General features: G+C 51.7%; 8 protein-coding genes across 8 annotated transcripts; 4 read left to right on the forward strand and 4 right to left on the reverse strand.

The window, feature by feature from the left end:
* Nucleotides 1–338: 338 nt before the first annotated feature.
* A1O9_12606 (uncharacterized protein) lies at nt 339–1311 on the forward strand (the record flags this gene model as incomplete). The annotated part of the gene is made up of 3 exons (XM_013398392.1): nt 339–443; nt 630–754; nt 834–1311. The coding sequence occupies 3 exons, from the start codon at nt 339–341 to the stop codon at nt 1309–1311; spliced, it is 708 nt and encodes a 235-aa protein (XP_013253846.1).
* Nucleotides 1312–1555: 244 nt separating this feature from the next.
* A1O9_12607 (uncharacterized protein) lies at nt 1556–2191 on the reverse strand (the record flags this gene model as incomplete). Its single annotated transcript, XM_013398393.1, has 2 exons — nt 1556–1952; nt 2055–2191. The coding sequence occupies 2 exons, from the start codon at nt 2189–2191 to the stop codon at nt 1556–1558; spliced, it is 534 nt and encodes a 177-aa protein (XP_013253847.1).
* A 6162-nt stretch (nt 2192–8353) lies between these two features.
* On the reverse strand, nt 8354–9194 carry A1O9_12608 (uncharacterized protein; the record flags this gene model as incomplete). Its single annotated transcript, XM_013398394.1, has 2 exons — nt 8354–8645; nt 8698–9194. 2 exons carry the CDS (start codon nt 9192–9194, stop codon nt 8354–8356), a joined length of 789 nt encoding a protein of 262 aa, XP_013253848.1.
* Nucleotides 9195–9812: 618 nt separating this feature from the next.
* A1O9_12609 (uncharacterized protein) lies at nt 9813–11144 on the forward strand (the record flags this gene model as incomplete). The annotated part of the gene is made up of 1 exon (XM_013398395.1): nt 9813–11144. The coding sequence occupies one exon, from the start codon at nt 9813–9815 to the stop codon at nt 11142–11144; it is 1332 nt and encodes a 443-aa protein (XP_013253849.1).
* Nucleotides 11145–11772: 628 nt separating this feature from the next.
* A1O9_12610 (uncharacterized protein) lies at nt 11773–12666 on the forward strand (the record flags this gene model as incomplete). The annotated part of the gene is made up of 1 exon (XM_013398396.1): nt 11773–12666. One exon carries the CDS (start codon nt 11773–11775, stop codon nt 12664–12666), a length of 894 nt encoding a protein of 297 aa, XP_013253850.1.
* A 1610-nt stretch (nt 12667–14276) lies between these two features.
* On the reverse strand, nt 14277–14797 carry A1O9_12611 (uncharacterized protein; the record flags this gene model as incomplete). The annotated part of the gene is made up of 4 exons (XM_013398397.1): nt 14277–14455; nt 14524–14583; nt 14645–14658; nt 14721–14797. The coding sequence occupies 4 exons, from the start codon at nt 14795–14797 to the stop codon at nt 14277–14279; spliced, it is 330 nt and encodes a 109-aa protein (XP_013253851.1).
* Nucleotides 14798–15711: 914 nt separating this feature from the next.
* A1O9_12612 (uncharacterized protein) lies at nt 15712–17337 on the reverse strand (the record flags this gene model as incomplete). The annotated part of the gene is made up of 2 exons (XM_013398398.1): nt 15712–17131; nt 17177–17337. 2 exons carry the CDS (start codon nt 17335–17337, stop codon nt 15712–15714), a joined length of 1581 nt encoding a protein of 526 aa, XP_013253852.1.
* A 254-nt stretch (nt 17338–17591) lies between these two features.
* On the forward strand, nt 17592–18995 carry A1O9_12613 (uncharacterized protein; the record flags this gene model as incomplete). Its single annotated transcript, XM_013398399.1, has 1 exon — nt 17592–18995. The coding sequence occupies one exon, from the start codon at nt 17592–17594 to the stop codon at nt 18993–18995; it is 1404 nt and encodes a 467-aa protein (XP_013253853.1).
* Nucleotides 18996–20247: the final 1252 nt, after the last annotated feature.

Raw genomic sequence — 20247 nt, forward strand, 5'->3', positions numbered from 1 at the left:
TCTTGGAGGAGTTTCAAGCAACCTGAGACGCTAACGTAGTCGGTCGCCCCAATGCTAGCAATACTAATAATAATCCGTCGAGAATTTCAGTCTGATCTGGTGTGTTCAAATTCGGTGGGAAGGCTTTCGGAGAAGTAGTATATCCGGAGTCCTGCTGCGGGTGTCGGCTATTGCCGGCAATTGGGTTAGTGCAAATTTTTGCCACGGATCCGACTCGTTAGATGCATCGTTTTATCTCCAAGCTGTGCTCCGTACCAAACCTGTACCAACCGGCCTCCTTCCCACTCGATTTCTGGGTTCAGTTTCGCATCATCAGCTCGTCAGAGGAGCAGTGAAACATGCTGGCTATTCCCAGAGACTCCAAAGAGTTAGAATACGAGACGAAACACGTCCACGAAGTGTACGAGGAAATCGCAGCGCATTTCTCGTCCACCCGATACAAGGTTTGCTATTCTTCCCTTTTCTCTTTTCCCCTCTGATTTAGTCCACACGGCTTTTCGACGCGATTCGGGCCCTCCCTTTCAGGCATTACATTACATTGTATGGAGGAGCTCGGTTCAACTCAAAGAAATCTCACACCCCCTATGAAAACACTTATTGACGAGCTTTTGGTTCTTTTTTGGTTGTAGCCGTGGCCGGTGGTGGACGACTTCCTGAGGACACGCCCACCGGGGTCTGTTGGGCTGGATATCGGCTGTGGCAACGGGAAATACTTGGCCGTCAACAAGGATGTTTTTATTGTAGCCTCGGACAGGTAGGTGGTTTGTGATGGGGAGAGGGCTTCCAAACCTAAATATATCGTATGGTACGGTATGCTCATTGTCTTCCACCAGGTCCAACGCTCTGGTCAAGATTGCGGGCCAGCACGAGCCACATAATGCGATTATTGCAGATACGCTGCATCTCCCGCACCCCCAGGCGAACTTTGACTTTGCCATCTCCATCGCGGTAATCCATCATCTCTCGTCGAGAAAGCGCCGCGTCGAGGCTCTAGAGACCATCCTGCAGACACTTAAACCTCCCAGCGAACGATCAGGAGCAGGTCAAGCATTGATATTTGTCTGGGCTTTGGAACAGAAAACGAGCCGGCGAGGTTGGGGTCAAGGAGATGATCAAGATGTCCTTGTTCCATGGGTGCTCAAGCCGGATGGAAAAGCCGGTCCGGCTAGCCATCCCACGACCTACCAACGGTTCTATCACCTATATCGAGAAGGCGAGATCCAGGACGATGCGACCGTAGCTGGCGGCCATATTGTCAAATCTGGCTATGATCGGGATAATTGGTGGGTGATCATCGAGCGAAAGATATGAAAGGCCTTCATGTGGCAAGTTCTCATGATTGACCTCTGGGGGGAACCCCGCCAGCCGTCATTGTGGGTATCTCATCTATATTACAACCTGTCGCCCTCCACGCTTGCGTGAAAACACTCCGTTGCTCAAAGTCGACAAATCACCAATGTATTATATCCCGAAATTGTATCGCTGCGCCTGCACTCCATCTCGCTTCCCATACAATTCATTTATTGGAGTAGGAAATTTGCCTGGAAACCCATGGTCATCGAAAGGGTGTATTGCGTCCTTTGGGGTGGTTATACAGGTGGTGGTGAAAGGGATCTGAAGGCTGATAGGGCGGAGTCGCGTACGCAGGCAGTCCAGCGGTAAGTTCTGCCAACGAGGGCAACTGCGGGGTCCCGTGGAAAGCTGCTTCAGGAGGCATGGACTCACGCCGGAGACGCGGAGCTGGACCGACATGGCGCAGGTGAGAACGCGGACCGGGCCCAAGACCAATGTTGCCGGAATCGTAGACGCTGGAAGGGTTGGTCAGAGAAAATGGTGTCACGCCGGCGCGCTTGGCCATCTCATGTTCGCCCATCTGCCAGTGCATTGCTTCGACAGCTCTCCATGGCATGGCCATCTCTTCAGCCACTCTGGCCCACATATCAGCACGGAATCTAGATTGGAGAGCAAGTCAGTCAAAGGATTTGGGTTCAGGCAAGGCTGGGATAAGGTTTTTGACAGTAGATGGAGATTCGGTGCGACGTTTCTCAACATACCGTTCGTACAACCTCGCGAGCTTATTCTTGCGGTCTTCGTCCCATTCACTCCTCCTTTCGAGGTAGTTTTGGTAATGCAGCCTACAACTGATTGCACTGCGGCCTGGCAGATGTTTGCTGATATCCTCCCACTTCATGCCATCCTGGCGAAGCTGGATGATTTTGGAATCCTCATCTGGAGACCACTTGGACTGCTTTTTGGCGGGAGACTGGGTTGAGAATTCCTGGCTCGAAGAAAGTCTCTTGGCGGGCACCACCGAGCGAGCCGTGGGTGGCACGGGAGCCACGCTGGTGGCGACGCTGGACGAAGCAGACTCTGACAATGGTACGGATGCGGGGGAACTTGTAGAGTGAGTGTCTTCGTCTTCGCGGGACTTGATGAGCGACGAGATATCCACGTTGAGCGAGAATAGAGGGAATGCGTTGAAAGGTCGACTATTAGTCTGACGATGATGGAGACCGCGGTAGTGATATGCGAGGAAACTGAACCAGTGGGTATCGCTGCCATACACCTGGGGATGGGAAAGAACCGGTGAGACAACTTTGTAGTAAGAGTGGGAGCTTGGATCAGGCTGAAGAAGCGAACAAGTCTCTACTAGTATTAATACTAGCCAGCAATGGGATCCGTATTGCCTGCGTCTGGGGACAAGGCGGGCCGTCGTTTGTGGCGAGACCGATTATGCGCCGGCGTTTCCACCAACGGTCCCAAGCAAATGGATCAATAGCGGCCGAAAGCGTGATGATGTACGAGTAGAGGCGTGGTTCCAGATTGAACGGAAACATCCACTAGGGAGCGGTAGGGGTAGTAGTTAGTCGTACTCGTAGATGGGCAGTGATAGACAGGAAGTAGGCAATGAAGAGCTTTTTAAAAGAAAGCGGTGTCGGTGTCGGTCCTATTGAACAGCAGATAGTTGGGCTCAGGCTGGTTCAAATTGCGGTCTGGAAAGCGGGCCAGGTACTACACGGGGTTGATGCTGGGAGGGAGGAAGTGAAGAACAGTGGTTCTTGTGTTTGTTGGGCTTCGAATTTCTGATCAGACACGCCCAAGCCCAAACACAGGCACAAACACAAGCACAAGCCCAACAATTGAAGCCGAATGGCAGCAGCGAAGGAAGCAGGAGGAGAGTAGACAACTCGTAAAGGCACTTGCTCTCGATCTGGCAGCAGCAGTGGCAGTGACAATGGCAGTGGCGACGGCCGCAGCAGCAGCAGCAGGGCACATACGAGCTGAGGAAGAGATTCACTCTCTTTCAATTCTCGCTCTCTCGCTCTCTGTGTCTCTCTCTATCTGTCCATCATGACCTGTCCCAACTCTAATCGCCCAAACTTCCAAATCACTCCCGAGGATTGACGGATACAGGTGCTTCGCCTCCATTTGCCATCCCCCATCCCCGTTCCCTCATGCCCATGCCCTCACCTCCATCTTGCATTACAGCAGCTGCAGCAGCAAGCAGTTACCGGCGTTCGTGTTCTACTCCTACTCCTACTCGTACCTCGCACACCGTTCTCGGGTGGGTACCGCTTGATATCATGCCCTGGATCATGGCGCCGCCCTCTTCGTTCTGGGGAACTCGGGATGGGTCCAGTTTTCTTCGTGCCAGTCAAAGTCGACCCAATGCTACCGTTGGCCTTGGCCCGACCGGGGTCCGTCGTCCAGGGAGGTTTGCAGCGGATGCAGCGCTACCTGGTCAGCGGAGCACCATCGCGTCAAACAGGACGAGGCGAAGACCAACACGGCCTGGTCTGACAGCTCGGATTGAACGGTGCGATAGAGTTCATGAGATTTCACTATGATGTTCGTCCGCCGTTGGTGGCAGAAGTCTAAGTCAGGCTTTAGTGTCTCGACCTGGATGCACTATCATCTCGCAAGCACCAGCACCAACACCAGCAGTACCAGGATGGCCAGGGCATGGGCAGGGGTGTTTCCCTATTTCCCTCCAATCCTCGTCCACACAAAAAAGGTTGAATTATTCTGATTTTCCCCTTTCTGGCAACGAACGTTGGCTGCTGAGCCTTTTGGGTTGCGTGAATCGCTGACTTTCTTTGCATCTCCCCCACATTCCTGCCTCACGAAACGCAGCCTTGGTTCGGAAGGTCCGTCTGGGTCCCGATACTCCGTACAGGCATACGCTATCTCAACGAGGGCCCCTAGTTGACCAGCGGGACCGCCCGTCTCGGAGTCGAATTCTGTGGCAGTGATAGTTGCATGCATGTTCCTCCTGGTTCTCCTACTCAAGGCAATCACAGAACAGAACGAGAACTTGGCTGCCAGTCACTCCTCAATGGATCCGAAAACTGCAGAAAGGGCAATCATCATCATTTCAGCCACCTCGAGCAGACAGCCGTCAAATATTAGGCAGGTCGCCCAGTCGCGGAACGCGGCAGCCGATTTTGGATTCACTTCCCTGCCAAATCCCAGCCAGGGCAGGAAAGCACGAACCACTAGATCAGGTTGAGAAGGACTTGGGCCGATCTGGCTCAGAGAGTTCAGCGTGGGTGGACCTGGCCCCAGTTGAGACTATCCTCGAGTTATCACTAAACGGGTCTAGCCCACCCCACTTCCCATGGTGACAGTAGTATACGAGTTCCCCGTACGTAGGGGTTGCGCAGTTCCATCAGTTCGCCGTGCTTGAGAAACTGGTAGACGGCTCTTCAGGAGAATCAAGTAGATAAAATCTAGTTTGGACGGGAAGGAGAAGCCCAGGATCCACTTGCGAGGCAGGCTCCAGAAAACTGACAGCTATTAAGCCTCCGACGCTGACAATCACCCGCAGGAGCAAAGGTGGAAGGCCAGACACTAACACAGCCCCATCGTGAAGGTAGCAAGCAAACCTGCAGTCTCAAACACAAAGAAACCCTTGGACGACTTGGGATTGGTCAGTCAATCATTGTCTCAAAGTGGTCAACCGCGAAATGTCGACGGCAGCTGATAGAGGAAAAACTTGCAGCATATTTTGAAGCAAATTGCCGTCAATAACACACCCTGGCACCATCATCATGCGCATGTTTCCAGGCTGGCAATGCACCTTACATTGCAGTGGTGCTGCGCTCGCTTCAAACAGTAACAACAAGAATAGCTCACAGAAAAGGCAGTGGTGAGGCTTGTCAAGAATTATTCAAACTAGGGTACGGCATCGCAAAAGACGGTGAAGAGACCGCCAGTTTGCATTTCTGCCAACCCAGCCATCGATGAAGCCTCAACTCCAGATCTGGGAAGACACAGAAGGTTGTTTCTTGCATACCTAGGTACGGAGTACTGCTCTGGGCAAGAAGGCGAGGTGAGTGTTTGCGCGTCCATTCACCAGTGCTTAGCCAGCAGCTGATGATTGATAGCCCTGTGGACCTGCAACGCAGTGCAGTGTTGTTAAAGCCCTAGTACTGACCGGTTTCAACAACCCGACAAGCCGTGCATGACATGCAGGCTGTACTGATCAGTCCTAGTCGTAGTCAGAGTCGTCGCCATAGAAGCAGCCCTCAGAGTATCAAAAGGTCATGTGCTTTACCAGTGAGGCATGTCGGCAGCTGGCCTTTAAACACTGACCACATTGACTAGGTATCCCCAGTCACGGTACAGCATACCATGGCACTGACCACTGACCACTGACCACCTTTGATCTCCTCTTGATGACCGAACCGAGCATTGTCTTTGTTTCAAACGATACCAAAGGAACAGGTGTTACAAGTTTGCATGTGCAGAACCTCTGTCGACAGGGACAATGCCAGCAAGCCCTGGGGGGCACATGGAACAATGACAGATCAATTATTATTCTGTTGACCATCGATTGTGTCTCCCTGAAACCGGTTCTGCTCATGGCCACGAGCATGACTTGAATGCTAACCTACGAGTAAAAGGGGCGGGTTGACTTCGACCGGGACAAGCCATCAGCCACCATGCCCTGAGTTTGACTAACTAAGCCTTACGACCTTAGAGGCACCAAGACGGGGTGTTTGCACCGACCTGGGCTCAGAATACTCGTCATGTACTCCATCCATATACTCCGTGCAGCGATGTATGGAGAAGTCAGGGACTTAGGTACCTAGGTAATCTTTTTTTCAATTCGCCCAGGTTGCATTTCTTCGCATGTAAAATCCGGAAGTAAGGAGTGGGCAGGATCCGGACCGAAACTTCTCATGGTGGATATTGGTGTTGTTTGCACACGATTGCGGTGGCTGATTACTAGAGACAAGCCATTTGGAAGTTGGTACGGGGAAGTTCAATGTTAATCACCCTGGGATAGAGCAGATGGAACTGCATTTGAGATTGGGCTGCCTGGGGAGCGATTCCAGAAACACATAGTACGGAGTAGTGTCAAAAGGGACAGAAAAATCAGCTGTGCAGGATTTCTGCCCCAGCGAAATTAATCCTAATGCGATCATTATCCAAGCTCGGAACTCGTGGCCGGGGCGGTCAAAAGGTTGTACTTCGTACTCCCTACAGAGCGGGATGGCCGAGTCGATGGATGGTTCTCCCGGGTGACCCACGTTCGCTTGTGCTTAGCGGTTCCTGAGAGAGAAACTTAGATGTAGCCTGTGTGAGACTGGAACAGCCTCGCCCTTCGGGCCCCTTATTATTGACAGTGCATGATCGACGTGTGTACAGCCGCTACCGAGTCGTCCGTACTCCATATTTCTTCCTCGTAGAGAATCATTGTAGCTGGATTAACGGTCCGTCCGCCGTCACCCGCGACCCTGGTTTAGTAACTTCATGGGGGAGCCACTTCGGTTCTCAACGTAACCTTGCATAAGTGCGGTTGATAAGTCTCGATCGAGTCTGACTCTCAACCTGTCGAGGCAAACCCCAGTGGGAGGTCTAACGTAGGTACCGAGCCCCCTTTCGTGTTTGTGTTTGTCTTCAGCTACTGGATGTTCCAAGTGTCCCTGCCTAGCGTCTCATTTGCGCTGCCAACCTGGCCACCATCAAGTCTCCTAGCTCACTACATGATGGTGGATGCATTCCGATTTGTTGCCTTCGGTTTTACATAAGGAGGACCCTGCCAGCCTGCTTTCGCTTCTTCTTCGGAATCGAACTGTTTTGCTCGCCTTCCCGGTTCCGCTTGGAGGTGCGGAGTTTTATCAGCTCGCTTGAACCATGGGCTCCCGGTGGGCCTCCTGCTTCATAGCCTTGCTGATCGGCTGTCTACCGAGGAGTCGAGGACAGAGGTTCATCCCAGCACTGCTCCGTACGGAGTACACTTGGCCTCGGAAGGCTAGGGCTCCTGGGTCCTGATTAATTAATTGCAGTGGTCGCTGCCTTGAATGACATGAGAAGTGGCACCCTCGCCCAGAGCAATTACCCGAATTGACGAGGACTGTGGTTGGTTTGTATGCGAGACATGGGATAGAAGGAGAAAATCCGACTGTCTTTCATTTCTATCAATCGTGTTACCTGTGGAGCCGGGATCTCAGGTAACAGAGCTCAGCACTCAGGGCTCGGACTGTTCGTGGCCTCAAGGACATGTCCTGATCTCCCTGATTCCACAATCAATCCTAGAACTTGCTGTAGGAGTAGCTGCAAACATCGCAGCACCCGACAACTTTCGGTGCCGACCAGTTAACAACTAGTTACTAGAGTCCAGCAGTACGAGTAGACTATTCCGCCCTCCGTACTCTGTGGGATACGACTACGCAGGTGTGTGGTCAACCGACGCAGCCTCATCCATCACCGCAGCCCCAGCCACAGTAAGAAGCCCAATCCCGTGACGCCGTTGGCACTTTGATGCTGCTGTCAATATCCGACCCACTTTGGTTGATCTGTGATTTTGACATGCAGCAGTCTCCTGATCGAGATCCAGCAACGGCTTCATCATTTACGAGTATTGTTGACGGATCAACTGCATTCCTGTTTGGGAATCGCCTAGCTATTCTAGGACTGGGGATCTCCCTTCTACGCCATCTTCTTTAGCTGACACCGTCCTAGCCTTGGCCTCCCTGCTCCTTGCTCCTTGCTGTTGTGATGGGGTTTCGGATAATGCTGAAGCTTCAGTCTGACATCGGATGCCTTCGGAATACTGTACTACTGCTACGGAGGTCCATAGTTCTTCGCTAATTACTGATCTTCAACGCTATCAAAATTGGAACGGCTTGTATTCTTGCTCAGGCGTTAATGCTATTGCACTATAAAGCCTAGCCCCTGCAGCACTGGAGGGATGGACTCGCACCGTTGTAATGCTCGATTTGGAGCCCAAGTCATCACTTCCCCTATCGTGCCACTACTGGTATCCAAGGTCTGCCCCAACAAATGTTGCTCGGGAGTACCAACTAGCCTCATCCTCGACAGCGTAGATTATAAGAACCAAGACTCAAGACACGGCTGAATCTTCGAGCCCTGCAATCTCGCTTGGTAGCGAAACATCCCGGGCCGTCCGGCAAGACTTGATGATTTCTTCATGTTTGGAAACAGATCGCGACGCAGAGTTCTTGTGAGAGCAGGTGATTTGTCCGAAAGCGCCGGTATCTTCATCGAGGTTTGGGTGTCTTGGATTGACGCTCAAGGGCCAAGGTCCGTCATGAGGAACGGGGAGGTCGGAGGTCCAGGCTGGGGGCACGTGTGAAGTCATTATTTGGTCAATCAGATCGCTCGCGAGTCGCGACCTTCTGTCGTCAGCCTTTGCTCTTTTGGATTTTGGCACGATCGGCCCCCCACTCGCCGTCACTGTCGCTGGACTCTGGGTTGATCTGATGGCTGTCAACCGCCGCATCATCTCGTTGTTGTGCACCCATGCAGCTTCCAAACTCGCACTCCGCCTTCTCTCGTAGATATGTGTCAAATTTTCCTTCGCTTCTTTCCTGCATTGCTGTCCGAGCCTGATTCTGCCACCCCTTCTCGTACAATCCGTCGATGAGGTTGGTCTTGAATTTCTGAATGGCACTTTTGAAGTAGGGGTCCTCGAGCAGAAATCCGGTGGAAACGGGACAGATCAAGTGGCCAGACCCGTCGAATTCGTATTTCCGGTACGGTCGGGGCAAGCTATCGATGATAGCACGCTTCTGAGCCTCGTCATACTTCTCATCCCAAGCTGATATGCAGTTAACGAGGAAAGTATGAATGTCCATCGAAGCCACAGGGGAGGTCGAATTCAAGATCCGCGACGAAGACCACGGTCCGGTCGTGCCCTTGGGTTTCTTTTTTGCTGCTGGCATCCTTGCAGGACCGCCGTTCCCCTCCTAGTTGGCGTCAGGCAGGAAAGACGGGTGGAAGTTTTGAGGTCGATTAACAGCATGAAGGGAAATGTCGATCTCAGAGTTGAATCCTCAACCTACGTTTGTATATATCCTGCAGATGTGAATGGGAATAAGTCCCTATAATGATTCGCCCGTCTACGGCGAATAATTTCTCCGGTGACCGTGATAATGGAATGCAGACATAGAAGTCTACCTATGCATTGACAGTCGATGTACCAACTGTGTCGTTGTGTATAATGCACTGGTGCTTACTTTCTGGGCATCGCCGTTAGCCACTGCCAAAGCCCTTTTCAACTTGAATATGTACTACTCCGTGTGAACTGGAAATACATATCGGTGGCTGGTCTGATCGCTTATTGGATGACGTTGTGCAAGTTTCATCTGAGCCTCGGCATTCCAATCATCCAGGATCGATTCGCTCCCTAAATCCCAAGTCCATTCCGTCAACGTGAGCCACTACGTATCTTCATCGTAATCATCATCACCCTTTCTACTTTCATCTCCCTAGTGTTCCCATCGTCCGAGGTGCGCCTTTTCTGTCGCCTCTCACCGCATGGGTCGATTGCGCGACAAGAGATGGTGTCATCGACTCTGCGCCAGACGGTGCGCGCGACCGTGAACTCCCTTGCGCAGGCATCCTCTGAAGCCACCAAGGTCGCTCGCAATCTGCCGACCACATATTCCAATTATGTCGCTTCTAATTCTTCATCTGTGTCCTCCATAGAGAACAGCCTCCGTTCTTTGACATATTTGCTCCCTGGCGCTCGCCTCTCCGACACAGAGGTTGCCTCTGAATCTGTTCACACCTTTGTCCAGCTATTGTCGATCTATCATGATTACCTCCTCAAGAATCGAAACACACTCCTCGCTTTGTCACCCACTGTCCTGAAGGCTCAGAATCTGAAGATTCAAAAACCAAAACCTTCCCTGCACGCTCGTTACACTAGCTTCTGGACGGCTTCTTCCTCACTCTACATCAAGATCGCAACTCTGCTCAAGGTCGCGCAATACACAGAACTCTTATGGGAGATGATCGCACGCCGAAGGGGGGGCGAGAGGATGAGATGGCGTGTTGTCATTATGCTTGAGACGTTCAAGGCCATCTGTCGATTTCTGTTGATGAAACTCACCCACTCTAGACCGCTCGTACATTCACCGCTTCCGCTGCGAGAGGACTTCGCCCCTATCGAGAAAGAGGACGATGACCAAGAGTTCTCAGAACAGGAGCTGAGGATGGCTGATGACCCTGAATTCGATATCAAGGATGCGCTGGGTGAGGCTGGTGTTCCCACACCACCACTCTCGGACTCCGGGAAGCCTTCGTCTCTATCAACGACTGAAGCCTTTAACATGCCGAGGACAGGATACACCTTGCCAACTTTGCCAACCCCAGAGAGCGTCTCTACATATTTGTTAAATCACGTTCTGACAGCGGATGACGTCAAGCCCGCCAAACAACTTCTTCACCAACTCACCACACTGGGAGGCCAGGCTGCGGAACTATTGTATATTGTACGACCTGTCATATACGCCTTGCTTATGCAGCGCGTCGCTCGGTCCTACGGTTACGAAGGGACGAAGTGGAAACGCCACTGGACTCCCTGGCTCGTTGGTGCTTCGATTGAATACTTTGCTCGACAGTTAGCCAAGCGGGATCTGGCAACTCGCGTGCCGGGCGGTGCTAGAAATGGACTATCAGCATTGGAGCGCGATGAGCTCAAAAAGCGAGGCTGGAGTCTTGCTTGGTGGGGCATGCGAGGTGCTTTCTACGAAAATATCACCAAACCCTGGATTCATGGTGCGGCCAATGCCTTGAAAGGCAAGCCAATTCTCTCTCTGGCTGGTGGCGTAATTGAGGACTATGAATTCTTGTGGGGCAATTATTATTTCAGTACATCGACCATGTAACTCTGCACGGACAAGGACTTGGACTATGGACGCGATGTCTTTTGTTTTCGACCGATGGTAGTCATCGGGTACGGATTCGATAGTTCTTAGGTAGGTACCCAAGATATCTTCAGGAACCTGGGCGGGCAGCTAGTCAGCCAGGGCTGGAGTGAACGTGTTTTATGCACGACCGAACAGTGCAGTTAAGCAAACAATAAACAGTTACCCGTGATCTTTCTGTCACAATGGACCAGATTACAATCTGATGAGTATTGTTCTCAGGCTTCGGTTCTCAATCCCTCCCTACCCAAAAGCAAAAAGTTAAGCACTGACTCATTCATACCCTGCACATCGTTGTATACGACTATCAATGGCATTTGTCTGTCGCATGCGCCACCAGAAATAGGAGAAGTCGGAGGCAGAGGCGACCGCGGCATTGAGTTCCTCAGGTATGCATTTACAGTGCTGATGACACAAAATGTGAATGCACTCTTTGTTAGTCACTTACTGCCAGAATCTCCATTCACAACCACACATGCAATGTTGTTTGAGACTGGTTATGATGAACACCCACGCTTTCAGCTCATGGCCGCTCCTCGTCTAGCATCCTTCTCATCCCAAGGCAAATCTAGAGGTCCTGGTTACGAACATGTCCTCATCAGCTGCCAGTAGTTTGAGCTCAAAACGGAAGAAAGGCACCGCAGAGGATGCCATTGACCTCGATTCTGACCTCAGTTCCGACCGCGGCTCCAGCCTCGACCCCGACTATTCATTATCAAAGAGAATCAAAACTTGTGCCTCGTCCTCATCTCCTCCTTCCCGAAACAAAATCACGCCGTCCTCGAGCAGCTCAAAACACCCGTGTTACGATATCTCACACTCAGAGTCAAGCTCAGGGTCAGAATCCGGATCCTCCGACGGTGACACGTCCGGCGATATGGACCCAGACTTCGCTGCCCGTGGTCACCATGACCTTGACCTGAACCATATGCTGCGACAGCTAGACCGATCCTCGCGCACCAAGCACATGGTCGTTCTCGCCGCCGACCTGCAAGCCATCCGTGATCAGCTGAAGAACTTCGAGGCTGTGGCCGAGTCATATCAAGAAAGCTACGACGAGCAACAGTCCGAATACCGCCGCAAGCTGCACGCGTACAACGCACTCAAAGGCAGAGGAAGCGCCCCGAAGACTACGCTGGACGCCAGACGCGCCGAGGTGCGCATCCTGGCGGACGAAGTCGAGCAGCAGGACCGAGAGGTCAGCTGTATGTGGAGGGCTCAGACACATTACAAGGAGTGGGTCACGGGCCTGTCAGATGTGCGAGACACGTTTACCCAACTTTGGGACGTGTATGAGAGCATTACGAAGCCAGGTCCTAGCTCGGCGCCGGTTCAGGCCAGATCGCTCTGGGGCCATGGCTATGGGTTCCAGCTGCACGTCGCCATGCAGGAGGCGCGTGCGAAGGTCATCAAGGCCGAAGCGGAGGTGCAGGCCTGCCTTGCTTATCTGAGGGAGTTGAACGAGAGTGAGACCTCTGAGTAGGTCGGGTTGGGATCAATGGTGGATGATTGTGACCTTTTCAGACTCTGTTGAGAACTTGAGAAAGGCAATTGCTGCGCTTCAGGCTTAACACGACTTTCCAAGTCATGCCGTTGCGAGAATACCAGCGGTACCACCCCTGCGTGTTCGCTTTATCGCGCTTGCTGTCCGGTTGGTACTGAAAAGGGAAAACGGGTGCTTAGCTCAAGGTTGGAGTACCTAGCATTCATGAATTGCGACACAATGATACTAGGTTGGAGTTGGGGATGGGTCAAGCTCAGTCAGATGGATAACTAGTCTTGTCCGGAATACTGTACTGACTGAGATCGAGTCACGATAAAGAAATTTCACAGCGAAGAAGACATCCCAACGAGTTAAAACTACATTCCTTAGACCGATCCCGTGCCTCAATTGCCAACATAGTTAAAACACCACCCGAAAAAAAACACAATGAGGACGGTTGTGAGCAGGTTTGAAAGGGTCTTCATGATTTGCATTGCTTTGGGCGACACTAGTTGTGTCAGCCAAAAATCTGCTTCATCGGCAGAACTCCCTCCCAAGGTAGCTTAGTCTGTGCCTGAGCTGGGGTCATGCGGAGCGAGTCACTGGAGAACTCGGGGTCCGCCACACTCTGGCATGGACAGCTGTGGTGTCTGAATGAATGAAAATGCTGAGCATGCTCAGGTGGCACCTGGCTTTGCTCAAGTTTTGCTTGATACATTGGCATGGTATTCTTGAATCCCATGTAATCTTGGTCACTAACGAAACTCCAGCGGCATTCACCTGGTCGTTCATCCTCCACTCCACCATTGTTCTGCATTGCAAAGATCTCTGAATCTCAGCTGGAATCCCTTATCATCAAGCAGATTCCTTTCCACCAAATCACATATGGTACCCAGGATAATATCCGCGCTGTCGTGAGAAATTTCGGGAAATCGTTAATTTTGCTCGAAATGCACTTTTTGTCATGTCATCATGAATGACGCTCGCGTAGCTTGGAGATCCACACCGCCGAGTGTCCATGGGACTATGTTTGCGTGAATTGGAAATGAAAGAAAGGGGAATATGGCTCGTCGCGCAATGGGCCCGAGTCGATTACTTGGTGCAAGCGGACTGCAAATGTCCCGGTTGCTTGCCTGCAGATGTCCGTCAGAGAGAAACAAGACATGGGAATAGTATCAAGCTTACATCTGTAGCAGATACGCTCCTGGCTTGGCTCAGATGGGCAATCACGCGACAGGTGACCCTGTTCGCCACAGTTCTACGTGGGATTAGCTGGCCATTGAGAAGCTGTCGCGAACGGACGAGACTTACGTAGCATTTCTGAGAACGACCACCTTGGCCCTGAGTGCAGTCACTGATGGACGGGTTAGTTGCAGAAGGACAGTAAGAGGAGAAAAGCAAATGCATACCGTGACATATGACCGATCCCGCCGCAGGACTGTCTCAGGTTAGCGAACATGGAACAATCGGGGAGGAAGTGCCTTACATAGCAGGTTTGGCCGCCGCCTCCGCCGCCGCCACGGCTGCTAAACCCGCCGCCACCAGAGGTACAATCCCTATGCCGATCAGTGACCGGTCTCAATCTGATATGGCTTTCTCTTTTCTGCATCCTACCTCGCAATGTGACCTGTGCCGCCGCATCGATAACACTCTCGAGCTGAGCCGCCATAGCCGCCGCCGCCACCACCACCACCTGAACCCCAGCCAGCGCCAGAGCCGACCATGCTGGAGCCAGTAGGGGCTCCTGCATTTTGGGTGCAATCACGGGCCATGTGACCAGCCTCACCACCTAGAGAAGAGCACTTGTTAAGACGAATCGATCATTTTAGGGGAGCCCTGGAGTTGGGAAGAACGAACATTTGTAGCATGGTCTGGGTTTTGCTGGTGCTGTGCACTCTCGGCTAACGTGGCCCTCGCCTGAGCGAAGAAGTGAGCCAATTGGGATCTTGAAGATCGAGTGGTGTCTCTGAGGGCTTACCTCCACAGTTGTAGCTGGCGGAGAAGAATTAGCCTGAGAGGTCTCGGTCACGATCAGAGGGGCAAGGAACAGGTACCAGACTGGGGTTCCGCGCTTGGGACAGTCGCGAGCCTGGTGAGAAGAATCACCGCAATTGTAGCAGCCGCGATCCATGATGGAGGATGGTTGATGAGTGATTTGAGCCGGGGAAGACTATGAAGTGGCAAAAAGAGGTCTAGCAAGCGAGAAAAAGAAGAGAGTTGGAGAAAAAATTTGAGGATCTGAATGTGGGTGGAAGGAGGGATTTGGGATTGAAGCGAGGCTGAGGTTGTGTCTGAATGAATTTAGGACACCTGGTGGTGAAGCGAGCAAACAAATGCCAGACGTGTGTGAAATCGAAAGTGGAATGAAAATGTAGGTTTGTAAAAAGTGCAGGTAGGTGCAGGTGCAAGCGCAGGCTGATAGTGGAGCAAAGAGAAGGAGAAATGTGGAGGCGGAACGGACGTCACACATTTACAGGCGGTCGCTTGGTGAAAGAAGCCCCTCTGCCATGCCCCTCGGCCTGTGCGTCCCCCTGTGCATCCCCCTGTAGCTTACCTGGCTCACAGGCCGACAGGGCCTAGGAACCTCCCAGAGTCTTAGTAGACCCTCTTGGGGCCTCGCTCGCCCTTCTATCTATGAACCGCGGCCACATGACTCCAGCTGCGTTTGGCTCGTTTGGCTTTCCGCTCGGCCTCGTCAATCATGCCTGCTTACTCGATATCGCATCGCGTAGATAGTCCCTTGAGCCTGAGGGACTCGTTACTATGCTATGCCCCAGGTCAAGCAATAATAATAGGCGGAACGGGGAACGGGGACCTCGTCTCTGTGGTTTTCAAACAACTCCACCTTTGCCTTCTAGACACTCCAATTCTCGAATGCTTGACCATGTTTTTACCGATTGGCTCATTGGGTGTCAGTATTATATTCTATCAATATCATATCGAGTCTGACCATAACCCACCCATATTTCATAATTTTCATCAGGCTTTTCTACCAAGTTGCTCTTATGTCTCTCGATTTGAAATGGTGTCATATCATCATCTAGTCTACGTAAAGTCGTACAATGCCATAATCTGACTCTGACCTCGATCTCCTAATATCACTACTTGTTCATCGTCGAACCCTACCCATCGTCGCGTCAGAGCTTGTTCTTTTTCCATTTCCGACAATGCAAGACCAAGTCCAGCCCGCCGCTGGGCCATGGCTGCCACAACTCCAGCAAGCCCATCCACAGCTTTAATCGCTGTACTTGTTCGACTTGGCACCACTGTTGTCATGACGTCCTCCAATTCCCACGACCGAATTTCATTCCCTCTAGAACTGATCGACACCACTTTTCCACGACCGTTGACCTGAACCCCACAAACGCCCGAGGTGTGACCCCACAATCTCCTTCCGGTGTGAATTTCGAGCGAGTCGGTGTTCGAAAGGACCAGAAACGACATCAAGGTGTTATCCGAAAGTGAGCAGACCACGAATGGATGTTCGTATGAAAGCGAGGTAGGAGCACTCGTGAGCTGTGGATGGAGTGGCAATGGCAGTGAACTTGTCGACCGGGTTGTTAGCTCCCAATGATGGCCGTCCTTTTTTATTGCATCGACCGCAGTATCAATCGTTGATGCAATCCTGCTATTCATCACTTGACCTGCGTTGGATAATCGTATCTCCTGCAGCCCTAAGCACCACCCACTTTGAAGCCGGTTGAAAGCATAGGCAATACTTGCAATGATCGCCCCGGGAATCTTTCGCAGAGCTATCGAGACTGGGGCGAATGAGGCATCTGACTGCAGCCGAGCAATAGGGATCAAACTTTCTCCCGCCACCGTACTATCTTCCTTTGACCGCGTGTGATATACAGAAAGGAACCTGGTCTTGGAAATCGTCATGATATGAGACTCCGCCAGGGTGACTGCCATGAGTGGCCCATCCAATGATGTGTGGCTGCATTCCACGGAAAAACCTTGCGCACTTTGGAACTTGTATAGCGATAGTCCTCCATCATCGAAACCTAGGACAACCCTCGTTTCTCCTCCAACGGTTCCAACTGCCATGCACGTTGGTTGAGCCGAAGTCCTTATCTTGACCTGTGATCTCAATGCTCTTGTCCCGTCGTTTTGCGACCAAGCTCTCAGTCCGGCTCGTTCATCGACGGTGAAAACCATGTTTTGATGGACCTTCGCCACTGCTGGAGGCGATGGAGCTTTCGCGATTTCGATTTCCCTGACTCTTGCTGCTCCGGTGTCCCAGTTGCTCCGAATCTTGTAAAGACGTTTCCAATCTGCCGCGGCACTAAGCCTTGGGATCTGGCCATAATCGAGCCTTTGCGATGGCTTTGCAAACTGCTTTGCCTTATACAATTGCTGGATGGGAGTTCGCCGCCGAACACGAGACCTGACCCAGGCGTCATAATATCGCGCTTTCCAGATTTCGCGGTCGGTGGCTAATGCCCTGAATCGAGCAGAGACCCTAAGACGGTTAGAAGAACGAGAGGCACTAGGAGCGCTCACTCACCGTTCGGCAACGAGAAGATCTTTGAACGTTAGGAAGGATAGAATTCGAAGAAGTATCTCGTCACTGAGACCGGACACGCTGCGCCTCGGACCAACTCGACATTTCTTGACAAAGTTCCGATCAACAGCATCATCCAGTTCGGTCCTCGCCCTCTTAGGCATTACCCTTTGCGCGATGGAGCTTCTTCAACTGCACAATTACGGAGCGACAAAGGTTGCTTGTTTGTGGAGTAGGTGGAGGACAACCGAGTGATGATTGTTCGCCGCGAGATATACCGAGGTTTTTCCGACGATTTCTCGAAAGCGGTATAGCGTGTGGAGCCTTGTGGGACCCGGACATCGCGCTGGCTACACGCGTTGAGTGTTTTTCCCTTCTCCCAACCTAATCGCGGGGGATTTTCCCACGTGTGATGAATATGGATGAGAGTCATGCTGATGGACAGTCCTTGACAAAGGTTCTGATCACAGCATTATCATATAGTGAGGATCTAACAAGAAGCCTTGGACAGCTTAGGCACGAAAACGACGCACTCAAGGTGCAAGTCGACAAACTACAGCAAATCTCGACCACTTCAACGCCAGCTGAGCATGAAGAGGCTATCAAGGAGCTAAGGCTAGAAAATAAGGCTTTGAAATCCGAGCTTGCGCGCCTCAAGCAAGCCCCAGGAGCGGCAAGCCAAGTAGAGCATTTATTCAAGCAGAATGCAGAGAAGCAGAGCGAGATTGACAGTTTGAAATCAAAGTTGCGTACTCTGCAATCTCAGAAACGTAAATGGCGACTACTGAATCCCGATGTTTCTTCACCCATCGTTTCGTCCGATGATGCGGATCGCTTGTCTCATTCACCAGCACCAACGAGCTCACATACAAATGGGCATTCACAGCAGTCCGGCAGCGAGACGGCTGGGCATGCTCGCAAGCGGCCTCGATCTAGAAGTCCCAATCCGAAATCATCCCTGCGCGAAATGTCTTCCAATCTGCCGGAGGGCGGTAGAAACATGGGAGCCCGGCCCAAGTTCAAATTTGGAACGCTTGGTTCCAAAGGGCCAGGTGCCATCGACATGGTCGCTGAGGACGGAGAAAGTCACAATCTTCCCACAGCTCCACCAACGGAAGTCTCAGTATCTCCGATTCTGGCTCCTGCGGCCCACAACCGACTACAGAATCTCCTACAGGCACCTCCCAGCTTTCAACTTTTACCACGTACGGGCACTTCGGGTGCAGATGTTCCAACACGACCACAAACTCACTTCCTGCCTCCTCGACCGACCGTCCCATCTGGACCCGAGGACGCTGAACCATTCCGATCCAGGCCATTGAATCGACAAAGCCTGTCGCACTTCAGGCAGAATCCACAGTATCATGACGGCCTGAATTATGCCTTCTATGAAACTGTTCGGAATCATGAGGCTCGGAAATGTCTTCCTGGATGTACCAAAGCAGGATGCTGTGGTAATAAATTCCAGGCAATTGCCGAAACGCTGCCACGGGGAGTTAGGCAAATACCTGACGATGAACTGTTGCTTGAGTTTTTCGGTCAAGGATCAGAGGCTAAAATTCGAGGCCTGACTCCCATGGCGAGGAACAATCTCATCCATGAAGCTCGAGCCAAGAAGATAGCAAATGCTTTTGGTAAAATCCATAGGCGTGCCTCTGACCGACCCAAAACGCCACCTGACTACTGGGGACTAGATGTGCTGGGATCACAGGAAGAACGAAAATCTCGTGAACAGGGGCTCCTGATCGAGAGAGAAGAAGTAGAGAAACGATACCATGAGGCTATGAAACCAAACGGACGATGGTTATTTGCAGATGAGTGATAGATGGATCGTAGATGACCTGGATCCGTGCAGGTGACTGACTGACCGAGCGGAGAAGATATTGCTTGTACGAAGTCCAGACCAAGATGCTTTCAAGGATTGCAGTGAATGACGAGATCTAAAGATTCTACCAACTGATCGATCGATCCGTCGAACAACTCGTAAGCCAGGAAAATATGACGATTCGTCACATGACAAGCGACTCCAAGGTAAGCTGCCATCCTCCATGGATTGATCCTCTTTTGACCCGGCGTGCTCCTCGTCGCTGCTGCCATCGAGCCGGCGCCTGGATCGCCTGGACCGCGCCTTCTCGTTTCACTTCACCTCGTGGCTTTGATCGGAACCCGACGTTTAGAAACACGACCCTAGAGCTGTGGTCACCTCTCGAGTCTGTCATCACCACCGCCATCCACTTAGGGAGGTTTGGGCTGTGCGGTTCCTGTCCGCAAGCCACTGTTGCTCGATTTATTCTGTTCATTTTTCTTGGTCCCTCCTCTTCCTTCGCGTCGACTCGTGATATGCTGGGACGATTTCACCTTGGTTTAGAAAACGACAATATAACATGTCATCCTCAAAAGGGGCAGCTCCGCTCCAAACACTCGACTGCTAGGCCAGAAAATGCTAATCCCAAGCTGTGTAGCGCTTACTCAAGTAATACAGGCGTCGTATTTCGCAAGTAATGCAAGTGGGCCACGTCGTTTTCTGACAGGTCTGCCGAACTGAGACTAAGGTTGCCGGTCACTGTGGACATCATGCAGTGTCAGACTCAACCGTCAGAGACGAGTCGCTAGAGGATTGTGCATCACCCAACATTCAGCCTTCGATTGAGAGAGAATACATCTGTCTAGATACGGACAATGCAAAACATTCCTCGTCCGATTCAGATTCGGGTTTGGACGCCACACCTCTACTGTTGAGACTTAGGAAGGAAAAGGCACAGCCCTTGCCAGAATATAACAGGCGCACCTCCAGTTCATTAAACTCTACCAGTACTCCCATTCAATCAAGAACATCATCGTTGGCCACGAGCACAGCAAAAAGGCAGAACCGCCAGAAGCAGCAAGATCAAGAGAACAACAAGAGTAATAAGAAGAATAATCAGACAAAAAGGTTCCAAGAATCGATTAAAGAGTCAACAGCAGAGCCACCGTTGAAGCAAGCACGACCATAGAAAATAATCAAAAGAAGCGAGCCAGAGATGCTGAGTTAGCCGATGAGCTTCCGGTAGTGAAGCGACGCGCTGCTGAAGCAC

Source organism: Exophiala aquamarina, assembly GCF_000709125.1.
Source record: "Exophiala aquamarina CBS 119918 chromosome Unknown aczIA-supercont1.25, whole genome shotgun sequence".
In the NCBI taxonomy this organism is placed as follows: domain Eukaryota; kingdom Fungi; phylum Ascomycota; class Eurotiomycetes; order Chaetothyriales; family Herpotrichiellaceae; genus Exophiala; species Exophiala aquamarina.